The sequence below is a fragment of the Cherax quadricarinatus genome, chromosome 6 (genome assembly GCF_038502225.1).
Source record: "Cherax quadricarinatus isolate ZL_2023a chromosome 6, ASM3850222v1, whole genome shotgun sequence".
In the NCBI taxonomy this organism is placed as follows: domain Eukaryota; kingdom Metazoa; phylum Arthropoda; class Malacostraca; order Decapoda; family Parastacidae; genus Cherax; species Cherax quadricarinatus.
The window spans coordinates 52,139,898-52,160,429 of NC_091297.1; the positions used below are offsets into that span (position 1 = coordinate 52,139,898).

Below are 20,532 nucleotides of genomic sequence, written 5' to 3' on the forward strand. Positions count from 1 at the left end.
TAAATTTAAATGTAATGTAAATGTAAATGTAATGTAAATGTAAATGTAATGTAAATGTAATGTAAATGTAAATGTAAATGTAATGTAAATGTAAATGTAAAAGTAATGTAAATGTAAATGTAAATGTAAATGTAAATGTAAATGTAATGTAAATGTAAATGTAAATGTAATGTAATGTAAATGTAAATGTAAATGTAAATGTAATGTAAATGTAATGTAAATGTAAATGTAAATGTAAGTGTAATGTAAATGTAATGTAAATGTAAATGTAATGTAAATGTAATGTAAATGTAAATGTAAATGTAAATGTAATGTAAATGTAAATGTAATGTAAATGTAAATGTAAATGTAAATGTAAATGTAATGTAAATGTAAATGTAAATGTAATGTAAATGTAAATGTAAATGTAATATAAATGTAAATGTAATGTAAATGTAAATGTAAATGTAATGTAAATGTAAATGTAAATGTAAATGTAAATGTAAATGTAAATGTAATGTAAATGTAATGTAAATGTAAATGTAAATGTAAATGTAATGTAAATGTAAATGTAAATGTAAACGTAATGTAAATGTAAATGTAAATGTAATGTAAATGTAAATGTAAATGTAATGTAAATGTAATGTAAATGTAAATGTATATGTAATGTAAATGTAAATGTAAATGTAATGTAAATGTAAATGTAATGTAAATGTAAATGTAATGTAAATGTAAATGTAAATATAAATGTGAATGTAATGTAAATGTAAATGTAAATGTAATGTAAATGTAAATGTAAATGTAAATGTATATGTAATGTAAATGTAAATGTAAATGTAAATGTAATGTAAATGTAAATGTAATGTAAATGTAAATGTAAATGTAAAGTAAATGTAAATGTAATGTAAATGTAAATGTAATGTAAAGGAAAATGTAAATTTAAATGTAATGTAAATGTAAATGTAAATGTAATGTAAATGTAAATGTAATGTAAATGTAATGTAAATGTAAATGTAAATGTAATGTAAATGTAAATGTAAAAGTAATGTAAATGTAAATGTAAATGTAAATGTTAATGTAATGTAAATGTAAATGTAATGTAATGTAAATGTAAATGTAAATGTAAATGTAATGTAAATGTAAATGTAAATGTAATGTAAATGTAAATGTAATGTAAATGTAAATGTAAATGTAATGTAAATGTAAATGTAAATGTAAATGTAATGTAAATGTAAATGTAATGTAAATGTAAATGTAATGTAAACGTAATGTAAATGTAATGTAAATGTAAATGTAATGTAAATGTAAATGTAAATGTAATGTAAATGTAAATGTAATGTAAATGTAAATGTAAATGTAAAAGTAATGTAAATGTAAATGTAAATGTAAATGTAAATGTAATGTAAATGTAAATGTAATGTAATGTAAATGTAAATGTAAATGTAAATGTAATGTAAATGTAAATGTAAATGTAATGTAAATGTAAATGTAATGTAAATGTAAATGTAAATGTAATGTAAATGTAATGTAAATGTAAATGTAATGTAAATGTAATGTAAATGTAAATGTAATGTAAATGTAAATGTAATGTAAATGTAAATGTAATGTAAATGTAAATGTAATGTAAATGTAAATGTAAATGTAATGTAAATGTATATGTAATGTAAATGTAAATGTAAATGTAATGTAAATGTAAATGTAATGTAAATGTAAATGTAAATGTAATGTATATGTAAATGTAAATGTAAATGTAATGTAATGTAAATGTAAATGTAATTGTAAATGTAATTGTAAATGTAAATGTAATGTAAATGTAAATGTAAATGTAAATGTAAATGTAAATGTAATGTAAATGTAATGTAAATGTAAATGTAATGTAAATGTAATGTAAATGTAAATGTAATGTAAATGTAAATGTAATGTAAATATAAATGTAAATGTAATGTAAATGTAAATGTAAATGTAATGTAAATGTAAATGTAAATGTAATGTAATGTAAATGTAAATGTAAATGTAATGCAAGTGTAAATGTAATGTAATGTAAATGTAAATGTAATGTAATGTAAATGTAAATTTAAATGCAATGTAAATGTAAATGTAAATGTAATGTAAATGTAAATGTAATGTAAATGTAAATGTAATGTAAATGTAAATGTAAATGTAAATGTAATGTAAATGTAAATGTAATGTAAATGTAAATGTAAATGTAAATGTAATGAAAATGTAAATGTAATGTAATGTAAATGTAAACGTAAATGTAATGTAAATGTAAATGTAATGTAAATGTAAATGTAATGTAAATGTAAATGTAAATGTAATGTAAATGTAAATGTAAATGTAATGTAATGTAAATGTAAATGTAAATGTAATGTAATGTAAATGTAAATGTAAATGTAATGTAAATGTAAATGTAAATGTAATGTAAATGTAAATGTAATGTAAATGTAAATGTAAATGTAAACGTAATGTAAATGTAATGTAAATGTAAGTGTAAATGTAATGTTATTGTAAATGTAAATGTAATGTAAATGTAAATGTAATGTAAATGTAATATAAATGTAATGTAAATGTAAATGTAAAGGTAAATGTAATGTAAATGTAAATGTAATGTAAATGTAAATGTAAATGTAATGTAAATGTAAATGTAAATGTAAATGTAATGTAAATGTAAATGTAATGTAAATGTAAATGTAATGTAAACGTAATGTAAATGTAATGTAAATGTAAATGTAATGTAAATGTAAATGTAAATGTAATGTAAATGTAAATGTAAATGTAAATGTAATGTAAATGTAATGTAAATGTAAATGTAATGTAAATGTAAATGTAATGTAAATATAATGTAAATGTAAATGTAAATGGTATGTAAATGTAATGTAAATGTAATGTAAATGTAAATGTAAATGTAATGTAAATGTAAATGTAAATGTAATGTAAATGTAAATGTAATGTAAATGTAAATGTAAATGTAATGTAAATGTAATGTAAATGTAAATGTAAATGTAATGTAAATGTAATGTAAATGTAAATGTAAATGTAAATGTAATGTAAATGTAAATGTAATGTAAATGTAAATGTAAATGTAATGTAAATGTAATGTAAATGTAAATGTAAATGTAATGTAAATGTAAATGTAAATGTAATGTAAATATAAATGTAAATGTAATGTAAATGTAAATGTAAATGTAATGTAAATGTAAATGTAAATGTAATGTAAATGTAAATGTAAATGTAATGTAAATGTAAATGTAAATGTAAATGTAATGTAATGTAAATGTAAATGTAAATGTAATGTAAATGAAAATGTAAATGTAATGTAAATGTAAATGTAATGTAAATGTAATGTAAATGTAAATGTAAATGTAATGTAAATGTAATGTAAATGTAAATGTAAATGTAATGTAAATGTAAATGTAAATGTAACGTAAATGTAAATGTAATGTAAATGTAATGTAAATGTAATGAAAATGTAAATGTAAAGGTAAATGTAATGTAAATGTAAATGTAATGTAAATGTAAATGTAATGTAAATGTAAATGTAAATGTAATGTAAATGTAAATGTAATGTAAATGTAAATGTAATGTAATGTAAATGTAAATGTAAATGTAATGTAAATGTAAATGTAATGTAAATGTAAATGTAAATGTAAATGTAATGTAAATGTAAATGTAAATGTAATGTAAATGTAATGTAAATGTAAATGTAATGTATATGTAAATGTAATGTAAATGTAATGAAAATGTAAATGTAAATGTAAATGTAATGTAAATGTAATGTAAATGTAAATGTAAATGTAATGTAAATGTAAATGTAATGTAAATGTAAATGTAAATGTAATGTAAATGTAATGTAAATGTAAATGTAAATGTAAATGTAATGTAAATGTAATGTAAATGTAAATGTAAATGTAAATTTAAATGTAATGTAAATGTAAATGTAATGTAAATGTATATGTAAATGTAAATGTAATGTAAATGTAAATGTAATGAAAATGTAAATGTAATGTAAATGTAATGTAAATGTAAATGTAATGTAAATGTAATGTAAATGTAAATGTAAATGTAATGTAAATGTAATGTAATGTAAATGTAAATGTAATGTAAATGTAAATGTAAATGTAAATGTAAATGTAAATGTAAATGTAAATGTAAATGTAAATGTAAATGTAAATGTAAATGTAAATATAAATGTAAATATAAATGTAAATATAAATGTAAATATAAATGTAAATGTAAATGTAAATGTAAATGTAAATGTAAATATAAATGTAAATATAAATGTAAATGTAAATGTAAATGTAATGTAAATGTAAATGTAAATGTAATGTAAATGTAAATGTAAATGTAATGTAATGGTGGTAGGTTAGTGATAGTGGTGGTAGGTTGGTGATAATGGTGGTAGGTTGGTGATAATGGTGGTAGGTTGGTGATAATGGTGGTAGGTTGGTGATAATGGTGGTAGGTTAGTGATAATGGTGGTAGATGGTGATAATGGTGGTAGGTTGGTGATAATGGTGGTAGATGGTGATAATGGTGGTAGGTTAGTGATAATGGTGGTAGATGGTGATAATGGTGGTAGGTTGGTGATAATGGTGGTAGGTTGGTGATAATGGTGGTAGGTTAGTGATAATGATGGTAGGTTAGTGATAATGGTGGTAGGTTGGTGATAATGGTGGTAGGTTGGTGATAATGGTGGTAGGTTGGGGATAATGGTGGTAGGTTGGTGATAATGGTGGTAGATGGTGATAATGGTGGTAGGTTAGTGATAATGGTGGTAGGTTGGTGATAATGGTGGTAGGTTGGTGATTATGGTGGTAGGTTGGTGATAATGGTGGTAGATGGTGATAATGGTGGTAGGTTGGTGATAATGGTGGTAGATGGTGATAATGGTGGTAGATGGTGGTGAATCGTGGTTGTTGGGGGTTGATGGGTTTGTTAATGGTGGAGCGTGGGTAGTTGTGGTGGTGGTGGTGGTGGTTGGTATTCGTGTTAGTGTTGGTGTTAATGGTTATGGTAAGTGCTGGTGTTGGTGGTTAAGGTGGTTAATGTTGGTGGTTAAGTTGAATTCAAAAAATAAAACAATACGGTTATATATATTTATTTCCATTACAGAATTAAAAATCTTAGGCCATAATGATTAATTAATACACCAGTATTTGACAGCTAATACGCACACAGGCAATGAAAAATTTGTGTATAATAAGAAGGTTATTTATAGGGACACTTGTTGCAACTGAGTTTAATTAATTCAAGGTTATGTTTGCTTAGTTATACCTGGATAATATTATACTTAAAGGAGAGAAGTTATCTGAGACAGTGTCACTGTAGGCAGCTGCCTAGCCGAAATACGAACCTGTTTACAACCCAAAATTGAGAAGGAGGTTTGAAAAGTCTATATACATCACACCCGAGACTCGGAGAAGTTCTGCGTGAGACAGTGCCCTTCGAAAGGGCATTTTGATACCAAAATGTCACTGCTGGGTTGTTATATATCTAGGCCGTTATTACCAGCTGTTTCGGACGAGAAATATTCTCACTTTAACCGTGGCTTGTTCTGTGCTGTCAGATCGGTATTGATACAGGTCAAAGGAGCATGTAGTAACATGTGTTGCTCATGCTGGAGCTTGGATCACTAGGGCGAGGATGAGTGAGTCGTAAAACTCCAGGCCAGTGTGTAAGCCAGTGGGTCAGCTGGCTACAATAAGAGTCATCTAATTAGGTTTATTTAGACACCCTGAAGAGGCTAACATGAGCCCCACTGTGACCACAAATGTTCCGTGGTTTGTTGGCAATAGTGTTATTACGATTTCCTGAGGCATTATACAATATCATTTCAAGCTTTGGACGGTCTGGCTTTGAGTTCCATAGGTCCATTTCAAGACTAGTTTTGTTGCCTTGCTTGGTCAGTCACTGCTCGTCTAGAAACAGACATTTCAGCGTCTCGTGTTTGCTCAGGTATTTAAAGCCTCTCGACTTTGTAATTATTTAAAAAAAATAGGTTGGGCTCGACCACATGGCCTGGTTCACACAACTTCTACACTCTGGTCAACATTATTATTAGCTCACCTGGTTCTAGCTTGCTGTTGGCGAGGTTAAGCGAGTGGTCGACACTCAGTGATGTGATGCACATCAAACATACCCGCCAATTCTCTCAGTTCTTCAGCTGTCGATAACTTCTTATCTTCCAGATAATTTAGCAGTTCTCTAGTTGTGTTAGCCAAAAAATCCTGGCCCTTCCCTGCGCCTTAGGCACCATCGTACTAAAATCAGTTTTCTTGTTCAGGGCCACCTCACCTTAGATTTACCAGAATCTAACGTAATTTTTTTTAGCTGAAACTTTGGTAGTACAAATGAAGCAGCTTTTAAGGAAAAAAGATTTTTACAAAGTTATTCTCCCGATACTCTGGGGGACATCGTTGTTGTCCTCTGTTGACCTTTACCTTGCAGCTGAGTGTGCTGCACAGTGGCTCAGTAACTTGTAGGTCAACTCAGTGCGGTCGCCTGATTTTTGAATGCATCGAAATATCTGTCAAGGTCAGCACCACTGCTACTGCACCACGAACATTGAAAGAAAATTACGGCACTCCATCATTCGCATCCTCAATCATCATCCTTGTGATCATTTATATGGTTATTCCAGTTTATTTCATTACTGCCATTCATCCTTCTTTCGAAACGTAGTTTCTCTCGCTGTCACTGTGTACGGCTACTCACTTAATACAAATGTCTGTTTACTGTGCAGCAGCAGCGCTGAGGCGCAGTGCTGCTGCTGCTGCTGTCCCTGGTAGTGAATATTCTGCACCACTCTGCTGATCAACAAGGCAAACCCTTGCTGTGGTTATAGTTTTTCCCAAAAACTTAATTCCTGATGCCTCTCTGTCACCAAATGTGTCACCATCTGATGTTTACAGTACTTGTTAAGCCACCAGTGACTTAGCTTCACTCAGCGGTGTTACAGCAGCTGTAGCCACTTGCTTTCTCTTCTCCTAACACCACTGTTTTCACGAATGTCTATTTTATACAGGCGCTCAGCAGTAAAAAAGTTTTTACCTTAACTCTATTCGCTGTACGTGTCCGGAATATTCACCTGCCTACAAATTTCCACAATTCCTGAAGCGACAGAGTCTAAAAACTTCACACATTGTTTACGTCGTGCTCCTTGCTAGGTGCTGTACGAAACTTTACGTTGATTTGGACTCGGGTCTCATCTAGAGTACGTCTATTTACCGAAACTCCGATAATTCATATAGACAAATACGGAAATATTAAAAAAAATATATAGATTCATTAAAATTTGTTTTAAAATGAGTTCAGAAGTCAAGTAAAACATCATTAGATTATTTTTCTTCTCTAACGCCAAAATCTTAGGCAATAATGACTTATAATATATTCCAAGATAGGAATGATAAAGTTATCTCAGAGATGCAGCATCGTCGAGTGATCCTGTCACCAGTCGAGTAAAGATGAGCTGAAGTAATCTAGTCACCAGTCGAGTAATATATCCTGTGATGAGAGCCATACACTGAATGTCTCAGAAAAATGGAGGGTACCCAGCAGTCAACTAGGATGAGGAAATAAACACATTTACAATACCTGGGTATCTTTTATTTGAATAAAGATACTCAGGTGTTGCACATGTATAGGATGGATAATGAGAACCTTCAAAACTAGGGACGCCAAGCCCATGATTCTCTTCAAATCGCTTGTGCTCTCTAGGCTGGAATACTGCCTAACGGCTCCCTTCAAGGCTGGCGTCATTGCTGACATGGAGAGTGTACAAGGAAATTTCATGGCACACAGAAGTACGATAAGGCAACTAAACTACTGGGAACGGTTGAAGGTCCTTGATCTGTATTCCCTGGAATGCAGGAGAGAAAGATACATGATAATATACACTTGGAAGGTCCTAGAGGGATTGGTACCAAATCTGCACACGAAAATCACTCCCAATGAAAGCAAAAGACTCGGCAAGAGATGCAACATTCCCCCGATGAAAAGCAGGGGCACCATGGGCACACTGAGAGATAACACAATAAGTGTCTGGGGCCCAAGACTGTTCAATTACCTTGCAGTATACATAAGGGGGATTACCAATAGACCCTTGGTTGTTTTCAAGAAGGCAATGGACAGGCACCTAAAGTCAGTATCTGACCAACTGGGCTGTGGTTTGTACATCAGCTTGCATGCTGCCAGCAGTAACAGCCTGGTTGATCAGACGCTGATCCACCATGAGGCCTGGTCTCAGACTGGGCCGTGGGGGTGTTCACCCCCGAAACCCTCTCCAGGTAGGTATGTCTTCAACTGGTTTGTATTCTGTTCCACTGTCGTCAGGTCAACTAGGAATCAGGTAGCAGAAAACTAACTCTTAGAATCACTCAAATATAGACCAGTCTCTCATGCTATAAATTAACTAAATTTACTAATTCAATAAACATTAAAAAAATAGAATTAACATAAAAAGTTAACTATGTAAATTTGTTAATACATTTTGAAGATGGTTAACACACAGGTTATACCATGTTAACACAAGCTCAGAAAGAGCTTATCAAAATATATTATTTAAAGGCGAAATGGGTCCAAACTGCGTATATCTTGATGTAACAAGGCTGAAGCAACCTGTTACGATGTTGTGTACGACACTGCCTGACTACGTACCTGACTACGTACCTACCTGACTACCACCTGTCTAACCTTCCTTCCTACCTATACCTGCTTGACAACCATCCAACCTACCTACCAACATTTCCACAAACATTCCTACCTGCTGCAGGTTTGGCGATCGCTGTGGTGGTGTGGCGTTCCACTCGTCTTGAGGCACTGACCAGACGCCAATACCTGGCACTCTCCGGCACCATTATCGCCACAGTCCTTGGCACCTTCTACCTACAAATGTGAGAACACAAGCTATTACATACCCTCCTTCCTGCGCTCAGGGATTGTTCTGAATGAACAGACGGAGGATCGATCCTCCACTACTACTAGTTGTACGCATTCCAGTTTTGTCTCCTTCCAAGATTTCTTTCCGTTTACGTCATAATGTTTATCAGTCCCCATTTTTATTTTGTTTATCAAACAAGTTCACCCACCCGTCACCCACCTACTCTCTCAGCCACCCACTGCCTCAGCCACTGACTCTGCCTCACGCAGGTTTATGGGACACAACGTTCTGTGGTCGCTGGAGAAGGCGGTGAAGTGGTGTGTGAAGCAGGAGTACATCCACCTAGACACCACTCCCTTGTACTCCTTCTGTAGGTACTCTGGCGTCTCCCTAGGACTGGGACTGGCACTCTCCTCGTCCATGTACAAGCGAGCTAACACACCCAAGTGAGTCCTTTATGCTATTATTATTATTATTATTATTATTATTATTGTTGTTATTATTATTATTATTATTATTATTATTATTATTATTATTATTATTATTATTATTATTTATTGTTGTTATTATTAATCATCATTATCATAATACTGAAGTGCCAAACCAGTAGGAGTCGCACAACATTTAGGGAACAGGAGACAATCAAATATGATCCAGTGGAATGGAGGGTAGATCCAATTTCATGGATCAAGAGCCCTTCCCTGGCACCAGGGCAACACTCTCCCCCGCCCAGTGAAGGTAAACTGAAGAAGAATGTAAGATCAGGTACTAAGAAGGAAACTCACACACATCTTCTAGCAATAAACGTCCATGTTGACTCTAAGTTCCCTTTTTATTTTTTATCTCATTAAACTTATCATGGAGGTGATTTTTTGTTCCCTATATTATTTTGTTTTATTTTTGGCACATTATCACACTTTCCTCCTCTCCCCTACTCTCTCCCTCCCTCACTCTCTCCCTCCCTCACTTCTTACCTCCCTCACTCTCTCCCTCCCTCACTTCTTACCTCCCTCACTCTCTCCCTCCCTCACTTCTTACCTTCGTCACTCTCTCCCTCCCTCACTCTGTCATGCTCTCCCCTACTCTCTCCCTCCCTCACTCTCTCATGCTCTCCCCTACTCTCTCCCTCCCTCACTCTCTCAAGCTCTCCCCTACTCTCTCCCTCCCTCACTCTCTCATGCTCTCCCCTACTCTCTCCCTCCCTCACTCTCTCATGCTCTCCCCTACTCTCTCCCTCCCTCACTCTCTCATGCTCTCCCCTACTCTCTCCCTCCCTCACTCTCTCATGCTCTCCCCTACTCTCCCCCTCCCTCACTCTCTCATGCTCTCCCCTACTCTCTCCCTCCCTCACTCTCTCATGCTCTCCCCTACTCTCTCCCTCCCTCACTCTCTCATGCTCTCCCCTACTCTCTCCCTCCCTCACTCTCTCATGCTCTCCCCTACTCTCTCCCTCCCTCACTCTCTCATGCTCTCCCCTACTCTCTCCCTCCCTCACTCTCTCATGCTCTCCCCTACTCTCTCCCTCCCTCACTCTCTCATGCTCTCCCCTACTCTCTCCCTCCCTCACTCTCTCATGCTCTCCCCTACTCTCTCCCTCCCTCACTCTCTCATGCTCTCCCCTACTCTCTCCCTCCCTCACTCTCTCATGCTCTCCCCTACTCTCTCCCTCCCTCACTCTCTCATGCTCTCCCCTACTCTCTCCCTCCCTCACTCTCTCATGCTCTCCCCTACTCTCTCCCTCCCTCACTCTCTCATGCTCTCCCCTACTCTCTCCCTCCCTCACTCTCTCATGCTCTTCCCTACTCTCTCCCTCCCTCACTCTCTCATGCTCTCCCCTACTCTCTCCCTCCCTCACTCTCTCATGCTCTCCCCTACTCTCTCCCTCCCTCACTCTCTCATGCTCTCCCCTACTCTCTCCCTCCCTCACTCTCTCATGCTCTCCCCTACTCTCTCCCTCCCTCACTCTGTCATGCTCTCCCCTACTCTCTCCCTCCCTCACTCTCTCATGCTCTCCCCTACTCTCTCCCTCCCTCATTCTGTCATGCTCTCCCCTACTCTCTCCCTCCCTCACTCTCTCATGCTCTCCCCTACTCTCTCCCTCCCTCACTCTCTCATGCTCTCCCCTACTCTCTCCCTCCCTCACTCTCTCATGCTCTCCCCTACTCTCTCCCTCCCTCACTCTCTCATGCTCTCCCCTACTCTCTCCCTCCCTCACTCTCTCATGCTCTCCCCTACTCTCTCCCTCCCTCACTCTCTCATGCTCTCCCCTACTCTCTCCCTCCCTCACTCTCTCATGCTCTCCCCTACTCTCTCCCTCCCTCACTCTCTCATGCTCTCCCCTACTCTCTCCCTCCCTCACTCTCTCATGCTCTCCCCTACTCTCTCCCTCCCTCACTCTCTCATGCTCTCCCCTACTCTCTCCCTCCCTCACTCTCTCATGCTCTCCCCTACTCTCTCCCTCCCTCACTCTCTCATGCTCTCCCCTACTCTCTCCCTCCCTCACTCTCTCATGCTCTCCCCTACTCTCTCCCTCCCTCACTCTCTCATGCTCTCCCCTACTCTCTCCCTCCCTCACTCTCTCATGCTCTCCCCTACTCTCTCCCTCCCTCACTCTCTCATGCTCTCCCCTACTCTCTCCCTCCCTCACTCTCTCATGCTCTCCCCTACTCTCTCCCTCCCTCACTCTCTCATGCTCTCCCCTACTCTCTCCCTCCCTCACTCTCTCATGCTCTCCCCTACTCTCTCCCTCCCTCACTCTCTCATGCTCTCCCCTACTCTCTCCCTCCCTCACTCTCTCATGCTCTCCCCTACTCTCTCCCTCCCTCACTCTCTCATGCTCTCCCCTACTCTCTCCCTCCCTCACTCTCTCATGCTCTCCCCTACTCTCTCCCTCCCTCACTCTCTCATGCTCTCCCCTACTCTCTCCCTCCCTCACTCTCTCATGCTCTCCCCTACTCTCTCCCTCCCTCACTCTCTCATGCTCTCCCCTACTCTCTCCCTCCCTCACTCTCTCATGCTCTCCCCTACTCTCTCCCTCCCTCACTCTCTCATGCTCTCCCCTACTCTCTCCCTCCCTCACTCTCTCATGCTCTCCCCTACTCTCTCCCTCCCTCACTCTCTCATGCTCTCCCCTACTCTCTCCCTCCCTCACTCTCTCATGCTCTCCCCTACTCTCTCCCTCCCTCACTCTCTCCTCTCACTCTCTCTCTCCTCACTCTCTCTGCTCCCCTACTCTCTCCCTCCCTCACTCTCTCATGCTCTCCCCTACTCTCTCCCTCCCTCACTCTCTCATGCTCTCCCCTACTCTCTCCCTCCCTCACTCTCTCATGCTCTCCCCTACTCTCTCCCTCCCTCACTCTCTCATGCTCTCCCCTACTCTCTCCCTCCCTCACTCTCTCATGCTCTCCCCTACTCTCTCCCTCCCTCACTCTCTCATGCTCTCCCCTACTCTCTCCCTCCCTCACTCTCTCATGCTCTCCCCTACTCTCTCCCTCCCTCACTCTCTCATGCTCTCCCCTACTCTCTCCCTCCCTCACTCTCTCATGCTCTCCCCTACTCTCTCCCTCCCTCACTCTCTCATGCTCTCCCCTACTCTCTCCCTCCCTCACTCTCTCATGCTCTCCCCTACTCTCTCCCTCCCTCACTCTCTCATGCTCTCCCCTACTCTCTCCCTCCCTCACTCTCTCATGCTCTCCCCTACTCTCTCCCTCCCTCACTCTCTCATGCTCTCCCCTACTCTCTCCCTCCCTCACTCTCTCACGCTCTCCCCTACTCTCTCCCTCCCTCACTCTCTCATGCTCTCCGCTACTCTCTCCCTCCCTCACTCTCTCATGCTCTCCCCTACTCTCTCCCTCCCTCACTCTCTCACGCTCTCCCCTACTCTCTCCCTCCCTCACTCTCTCATGCTCTCCCCTACTCTCTCCCTCCCTCACTCTCTCATGCTCTCCCCTACTCTCTCCCTCCCTCACTCTCTCATGCTCTCCCCTACTCTCTCCCTCCCTCACTCTCTCATGCTCTCCCCTACTCTCTCCCTCCCTCACTCTCTCATGCTCTCCCCAACACTCTCCCTCCCTCACTCTCTCATGCTCTCCCCTACTCTCTCTCTCCCTCACTCTCTCATGCTCTCCCCTACTCTCTCCCTCCCTCACTCTCTCATCGTCTCCCCTACTCTCTCCCTCCCTCACTCTCTCATGCTCTCTCCTACTCTCTCCCTCCTTCACTCTCTCATGCTCTCCCCTACTCTCTCCCTCCCTCACTCTCTCATGCTCTCCCCTACTCTCTCCCTCCCTCACTCTCTCATGCTCTCCCCTACTCTCTCCCTCCCTCACTCTCTCATGCTCTCCCCTACTCTCTCCCTCCCTCACTCTCTCATGCTCTCCCCTACTCTATCCCTCCCTCACTCTCTCATGCTCTCCCCTACTACTCCCTCCCTCACTCCTCCTCTCCCCTACTCTCCCCCCCTCACTCTCATTCTCTCCCCTACTCTCTCCCTCCCTCACTCTCTCATGCTCTCCCCTACTCTCTCCCTCCCTCACTCTCTCATGCTCTCCCCTACTCACTCCCTCCCTCACTCTCTCATGCTCTCCCCTACTCTCTCCCTCACTCTCTCATGCTCTCCCCTACTCTTTCCCTCCCTCACTCTCTCCCTCCCTCACTCTCATTCTCTCCCCTACTCTCTCCCTCCCTCACTCTCTCATGCTCTCCCCTACTCTCTCCCTCCCTCACTCTCTCATGCTCTCCCCTACTCTCTCCCTCCCTCACTCTCTCATGCTCTCCCCTACTCTCTCCCTCCCTCACTCTCTCATGCTCTCCCCTACTCTCTCCCTCCCTCACTCTCTCATGCTCTCCCCTACTCTCTCCCTCCCTCACTCTCTCATGCTCTCCCCTACTCTCTCCCTCCCTCACTCTCTCATGCTCTCCCCTACTCTCTCCCTCCCTCACTCTCTCATGTTCTCCCCTACTCTCTCCCTCCCTCACTCTCTCATGCTCTCCCCTACTCTCTCCCTCCCTCACTCTCTCATGCTCTCCCCTACTCTCTCCCTCCCTCACTCTCTCATGCTCTCCCCTACTCTCTCCCTCCCTCACTCTCTCATGCTCTCCCCTACTCTCTCCCTCCCTCACTCTCTCATGCTCTCCCCTACTCTCTCCCTCCCTCACTCTCTCATGCTCTCCCCTACTCTCTCCCTCCCTCACTCTCTCATGCTCTCCCCTACTCTCTCCCTCCCTCACTCTCTCATACTCTCCCCTACTCTCTCTCTTCCTCACTCTCTCATGCTCTCCCCTACTCTCTCCCTCCCTCACTCTCTCATGCTCTCCCCTACTCTCTCCCTCCCTCACTCTCTCATGCTCTCCCCTACTCTCTCCCTCCCTCACTCTCTCATGCTCTCCCCTACTCTCTCCCTCCCTCACTCTCTCATGCTCTCCCCTACTCTCTCCCTCCCTCACTCTCTCATGCTCTCCCCTACTCTCTCCCTCCCTCACTCTCTCATGCTCTCCCCTACTCTCTCCCTCCCTCACTCTCTCACGCTCTCCCCTACTCTCTACCTCCCTCACTCTCTCATGCTCTCCCCTACTCTCTCCCTCCCTCACTCTCTCATGCTCTCCCCTACTCTCTCCCTCCCTCACTTTCTCATGCTCTCCCCTACTCTCTCCCTCCCTCACTCTCTCATGCTCTCCCCTACTCTCTCCCTCCCTCACTCTCTCATGCTCTCCCCTACTCTCTCCCTCCCTCCCTCACTTTCTCATGCTCTCCCCTACTCTCTCCCTCCCTCACTCTCTCATGCTCTCCCCTACTCTCTCCCTCCCTCACTCTCTCATGCTCTCCCCTACTCTCTCCCTCCCTCACTTTCTCATGGTCTCCCCTACTCTCTCCCTCCCTCACTCTCTCATGCTCTCCCCTACTCTCTCCCTCCCTCACTCTCTCATGCTCTCCCCTACTCTCTCCCTCCCTCACTCTCTCATGCTCTCCCCTACTCTCTCCCTCCCTCACTCTCTCATGCTCTCCCCTACTCCCTCCCTCACTCTCTCATGCTCTCCCCTACTCTCTCCCTCCCTCACTCTCTCATGCTCTCCCCTACTCTCTCCCTCCCTCACTCTCTCATGCTCTCCCCTACTCTCTCCCTCCCTCATTCTCTCATGGTCTCTCCTACTCTCTCCCTCCCTCACTCTCTCATGGTCTCCCCTACTCTCTCCCTCCCTCACTCTCTCATGGTCTCCCCTACTCTCTCCCTCCCTCACTCTCTCACGCTCTCCCCTACTCTCTCCCTCCCTCACTTTCTCATGCTCTCCCCTACTCTCTCCCTCCCTCACTCTCTCATGCTCTCCCCTACTCTCTCCCTCCCTCACTCTCTCATGCTCTTCCCTACTCTCTCCCTCCCTCACTCTCTCATGGTCTCCCCTACTCTCTCCCTCCCTCACTCTCTCATGCTCTTCCCTACTCTCTCCCTCCCTCACTCTCTCAGGGTCTCCCCTACTCTCTCCCTCCCTCACTCTCTCATGGTCTCCCCTACTCTCTCCCTCCCTCACTCTCTCATGGTCTCCCCTACTCTCTCCCTCCCTCACTCTCTCATGGTCTCCCCTACTCTCTCCCTCCCTCACTCTCTCATGGTCTCCCCTACTCTCTCCCTCCCTCACTCTCTCATGCTCTTCCCTACTCTCTCCCTCCCTCACTCTCTCATGGTCTCCCCTACTCTCTCCCTCCCTCACTCTCTCATGGTCTCCCCTACTCTCTCCCTCCCTCACTCTCTCATGCTCTTCCCTACTCTCTCCCTCCCTCACCCTCTCATGCTCTCCCCTACTCTCTCCCTCCCTCACTCTCTCATGCTCTCCCCGCCTCCCTCCCTCCCTCACTCTCTCATGCTCTCTCCTACTGTCTCCCTCCCTCACTCTCTCATGCTCTCCCCTACTCTCTCTCTCCCTCACTCTCTCATGCTCTTCCGTACTCTCTCCCTCCCTCACTCTCTCATGCTCTCCCTCACTCTCTCCCTCCCTCACTCTCTCATGCTCTTCCCTACTCTCTCCCTCCCTCACTCTCTCATGCTCTCCCCTACTCTCTCCCTCCCTCACTCTCTCATGCTCTCCCCTACTCTCTCCCTCCCTCACTCTCTCATGCTTAATAATTCACAAACGGGCGAAGTTGTTTACAGACATTATCTTTCACTCCACGGCAGGATTCGAACCTGACTCTCTCCATTTCCCCTCAGGTTCAGCAAGAAGATGGTAGCCTCGCTGTTGGTGCTGAACCTGGCTGTGAGTCAGGTGGGCGTGCTGGTTCACCAGTCACTGCCGCCCACCATGATGGGCTGGTATCCTGCTGAGTTCACTCTCCACACCACCGTCACCTTCCTGCTGGTAGCGGCGCTCCCACACTTCGTCAGGACTGCTTCAGGAGTACCTGCTGCGGTGGACAGGTACAAGAGGAAGTGAGCAGAGGTCGCTACACTAGCAGACGAAGGAAGGGGCCAAGCTTAAGAATGATGTTATTATTATTATTATTATTGGAAAACTCTAAACGTGTAGGGGAAACATGATGAGAAAAAAAACTGTTTTTTTATCAAAGAAATTATGTGATTCTACTAAAGGTACAACCCAGCAATATGTACAATATGTACAATCCAGCATTATGTACAATTATACAATAGATACAGTCCAACAATCCGTACACTTCTATAATAACTACAATACCAGTCTCTTACGGAGAGAAGTATTTACTCTTCACCAGGTCCTCCGTTTTCTATTCACGTTATCAGGGGTAAATAATGTAAAATATTCTGAATGCATATATCATCTTTACTTTTTAATGCCTTATTGTTTTGCAATAAATAAATTAATTTCATTTAAGGTTCCTTATTTATTTCATTATCCCTATCCCTATATATATATATATACATATATATATATATATATATATATATATATATATATATATATATATATATATATATATATATATATATATATATATATATATGTCGTGCCGAATAGGCAGAACTTGCGATCTTGGCTTAAATAGCAACGCTCATCTTTCCATATAGGACAAGTGAAAGTTTGTGTATGCAATAATTTCGCCAAAATCATTCTGAACCTAACGGAAAAAATATATTTCACTGTGTTTGTTTAGTATTAAATTATTGTAAACAAATCTAAAATATATTTAGTTGGGTTAGGCTAAAATAAAATATTCTTGTTATAATAAGGTTAGGTAAGTTTTCTAAGATTCTTTTGGTGCAAAATTAAAAAATTTTACATCAACATTATTGAAAAAAATATATCTTTAAACGTATAAGAGAAAATTTTAGAAAGAACTTAATTTTATATGAGTTCTTGCTAATTGACCAGTTTTACATATTCGGCACGACATATATATATATATATATATATATATATATATATATACTAAATATATATATATATATATATATATATATATATATATATATATATATATATATATATATATATATATATATATTTATTTATTTATTTATTTATTAATTTATTTATTTACCAAACTACAGCAGGACAGGGTTCGACCCCAAGACGCACTGTCCCGCCTCAAAAGACAACACAACGTACGTGTCATCTTATCCACTCAGCGATCGATCCTACAAACAACATGAGCCTAGCGAACTAGGCTTGTTTCATGTTGCGAGGACTCTCGTGGTGGTGGTATCTCAAGGATTAATTTCAGCCTCCTCCTGTTTGAATACCCGGCTCAACAAGCAGTCTATATAACAATGAAACCACGAAACAAGTGATATTGAAACATTTACCAAACTGCGGCAGGCCAAGGTTCGACCCCCACGACACGTACATATCACCTTATCCACTCCAAATCCTCGTCTAACCCTGGCCTGCCGTAGTTTGGTGAATGTCAAGGTTCCTTGATGCTGGTGAGGGGCCCTTGATCTAGGGAATTGAATCTGTGCTCAAGCTCCCTAAATTAATAATAATAAAAATAATAATAATAATAATAATAATAATAATAATAATAATAATAATAATAATTTTTTTTTTTCAACAAACCGGCCGTATCCCACCGAAAGCAGGGTGGCCCAAAAAGAAAAACGAAAGTTTCTCTTTTTAAATTTAGTAATTTATACAGGAGAAGGGGTTACTAGCCCCTTGCTCCTGGCATTTTAGTCGCCTCTTACAACACGCATAGCTTACGGAGGAAGAATTCTGTTCCACTTCCCCATGGAGATAAGAGGAGATAAACAAGAACAAGAACTAGTAAGAAAATAGAAGAAAACCCTGAGGGGTGTGTATATATATATATATATGCTTGTACATGTATGTGTAGTGTGACCTAAGTGTAAGTAGAAGTAGCAAGATGTACCTGAAATCTTTCCTGTGTATGAGACAGAAAAATAGACACCAGCAATACTACCATCATGTAAAACAATTACAGGCTTTCGTTTTACACTCAGGAGCTTCAGAGCGCCGCCAACTTGCGCAGTGCACTGTTTACCCCGCCCTGGAAGCAATTCTCTCCTGTTTTGCTTGCATTTTGTGTAGTTATTTTGCCAAATTTCTTTTTTCTAACCATGGGTCCTAAGAAAGTAGGTGCAAAGGACAGTGCTGAGGATGATGTCCATAGAATTAAAACATGAAGCAGTACGAACGTAGTATGTACTTTTACTACGCTGGTACTGCCTCGCATTAAGCTTTAAGAGTGTAACAACTAAGTTCAGAGATAAAGTGTAGCACTAAGAGTGTAACAACTAAGTTCAGAGATAAAGTGTAGCATTAAGAGTGTAACAACTAAGTTCAGAGATGAAGTGTAGCATTAAGAGTGTAAAAACTAAGTTCAGAGATAAAGTGTAACATTAAGAGTGTAACAACTAAGTTCAGAGATAAAGTGTAGCATTAAGAGTGTAGCAACGAAGTTCAGAGATAGTGTAGCATTAAGAGTGAAACAACTAAGTTCAGAGATAGTGTAGCATTAAGAGTGTAACAACTAAGTTCAAGTAAGACACATATGCAACAGTTAGGTATCTTTATTTCGAAACGTTTCGCCTACACAGTAGGCTTCTTCAGTCGAGTACAGAAAAGTTGATAGAAGCAGAAGATACTTGAAGACGATGTAATCAGTCCATCACCCTTAAAGTTTTGAGGTGGTCAGTCCCTCACTCACTGACCACCTCAAAACTTTAAGGGTGATGGACTGATTACATCGTCTTCAAGTATCTTCTGCTTCTATCAACTTTTCTGTACTCGACTGAAGAAGCCTACTGTGTAGGCGAAACGTTTCGAAATAAAGATACCTAACTGTTGCATATGTGTCTTACCTAACAATCTGTCGGTATTTTATACCATTTTAATGTTCAACTAAGTTCAGAGATAAAGTGTAGCATTAAGAGTGTAACAACTAAGTTCAGAGATAAAGTGTAACATTAGGAGTGTAACAACTAAGTTCAGAGATAAAGTGTAACATTAAGAGTGTAGCAACTAAGTTCAGAGACAAAGTGTAGCATTAAGAGTGTAGCAACTAAGTTCAGAGATAGTGTAGCATTAAGAGTGTAACAACTAAGTTCAGAGATAAAGTGTAACATTAAGAGTGTAGCAACTAAGTTCAGAGATAAAGTGTAACATTAAGAGTGTAACAACTAAGTTCAGAGATAAAGTGTAACATTAAGAGTGTAACAACTAAGTTCAGAGATAAAGTGTAACATTAAGAGTGTAGCAACTAAGTACAGAGATAAAGTGTAGCATTAAGAGTGTAGCAACTAAGTTCAGAGATAAAGTGTAGCATTAAGAGTGTAGCAACTAAGTTCAGAGATAAAGTGTAACATTAAGAGTGTAGCAACTAAGTTCAGAGATAGTGTAGCTTTAAGAGTGTAGCAACTAAGTTCAGAGATAAAGTGTAACATTAAGAGTGTAGCAACTAAGTTCAGAGATAAAGTGCAGCATTAAGAGTGTAGCAACTAAGTTCAGAGATAAAGTGTAACATTAAGAGTGTAGCAACTAAGTTCAGAGATAAAGTGTAGCATTAGAGTGTAACAACTAAGTTCAGAGATAAAGTGTAACATTAAGAGTGTAAGAACTAAGTTCAGAGATAAAGTGTAGCATTAAGAGTGTAACAACTAAGTTCAGAGATAAAGTGTAGCATTAAGAGTGTAACAACTAAGTTCAGAGATAAAGTGTAGCATTAAGAGTGTAACAACTAAGTTCAGAGATAAAGTGTAGCATTAAGAGTGTAACAACTAAGTTCAGAGATAAAGTGTAGCATTAAGAGTGTAGCAACTAAGTTCAGAGATAAAGTGTAGCATTAAGAGTGTAACAACTAAGTTCAGAGATAAAGTGTAGCATTAAGAGTGTAACAACTAAGTTCAGAGATAAAGTGTAGCATTAAGAGTGTAGCAACTAAGTTCAGAGATAAAGTGTAGCATTAAGAGTGTAACAACTAAGTTCAGAGATAAAGTGTAGCATTAAGAGTGTAACAACTAAGTTCAGAGATAAAGTGTAGCATTAAGAGTGTAGCAACTAAGTTCAGATATAAGGTGTAGCATTAAGAGTGTAACAACTAAGTTCAGAGATAAAGTGTAGCATTAAGAGTGTAACAACTAAGTTCAGAGATAGTGTAGCATTAAGAGTGTAACAACTAAGTTCAGAGATAGTGTAGCTTTAAGAGTGTAGCAACCAAGTTCAGAGATAGTGTAGCATTAAGAGTGTAA

The 20,532-nt window shown here is 40.1% G+C and overlaps 1 protein-coding gene across 1 annotated transcript in view; it reads left to right on the plus strand.

Moving 5' to 3' along the window:
* Positions 1-16,701, plus strand: part of LOC138852016 (glucose-6-phosphatase catalytic subunit 1-like) — a 141,462-nt gene extending 124,761 nt beyond the window's left edge. Inside the window, exons 4-6 of the mRNA XM_070081632.1 lie at positions 8,750-8,870; positions 9,127-9,303; positions 16,060-16,701. Coding sequence (XP_069937733.1) covers positions 8,750-8,870; positions 9,127-9,303; positions 16,060-16,282 — 521 coding nt within the window. The 3' untranslated portion in view covers positions 16,283-16,701. The remainder of the gene's footprint in view (positions 1-8,749; positions 8,871-9,126; positions 9,304-16,059) is intronic.
* Positions 16,702-20,532: the final 3,831 nt, after the last annotated feature.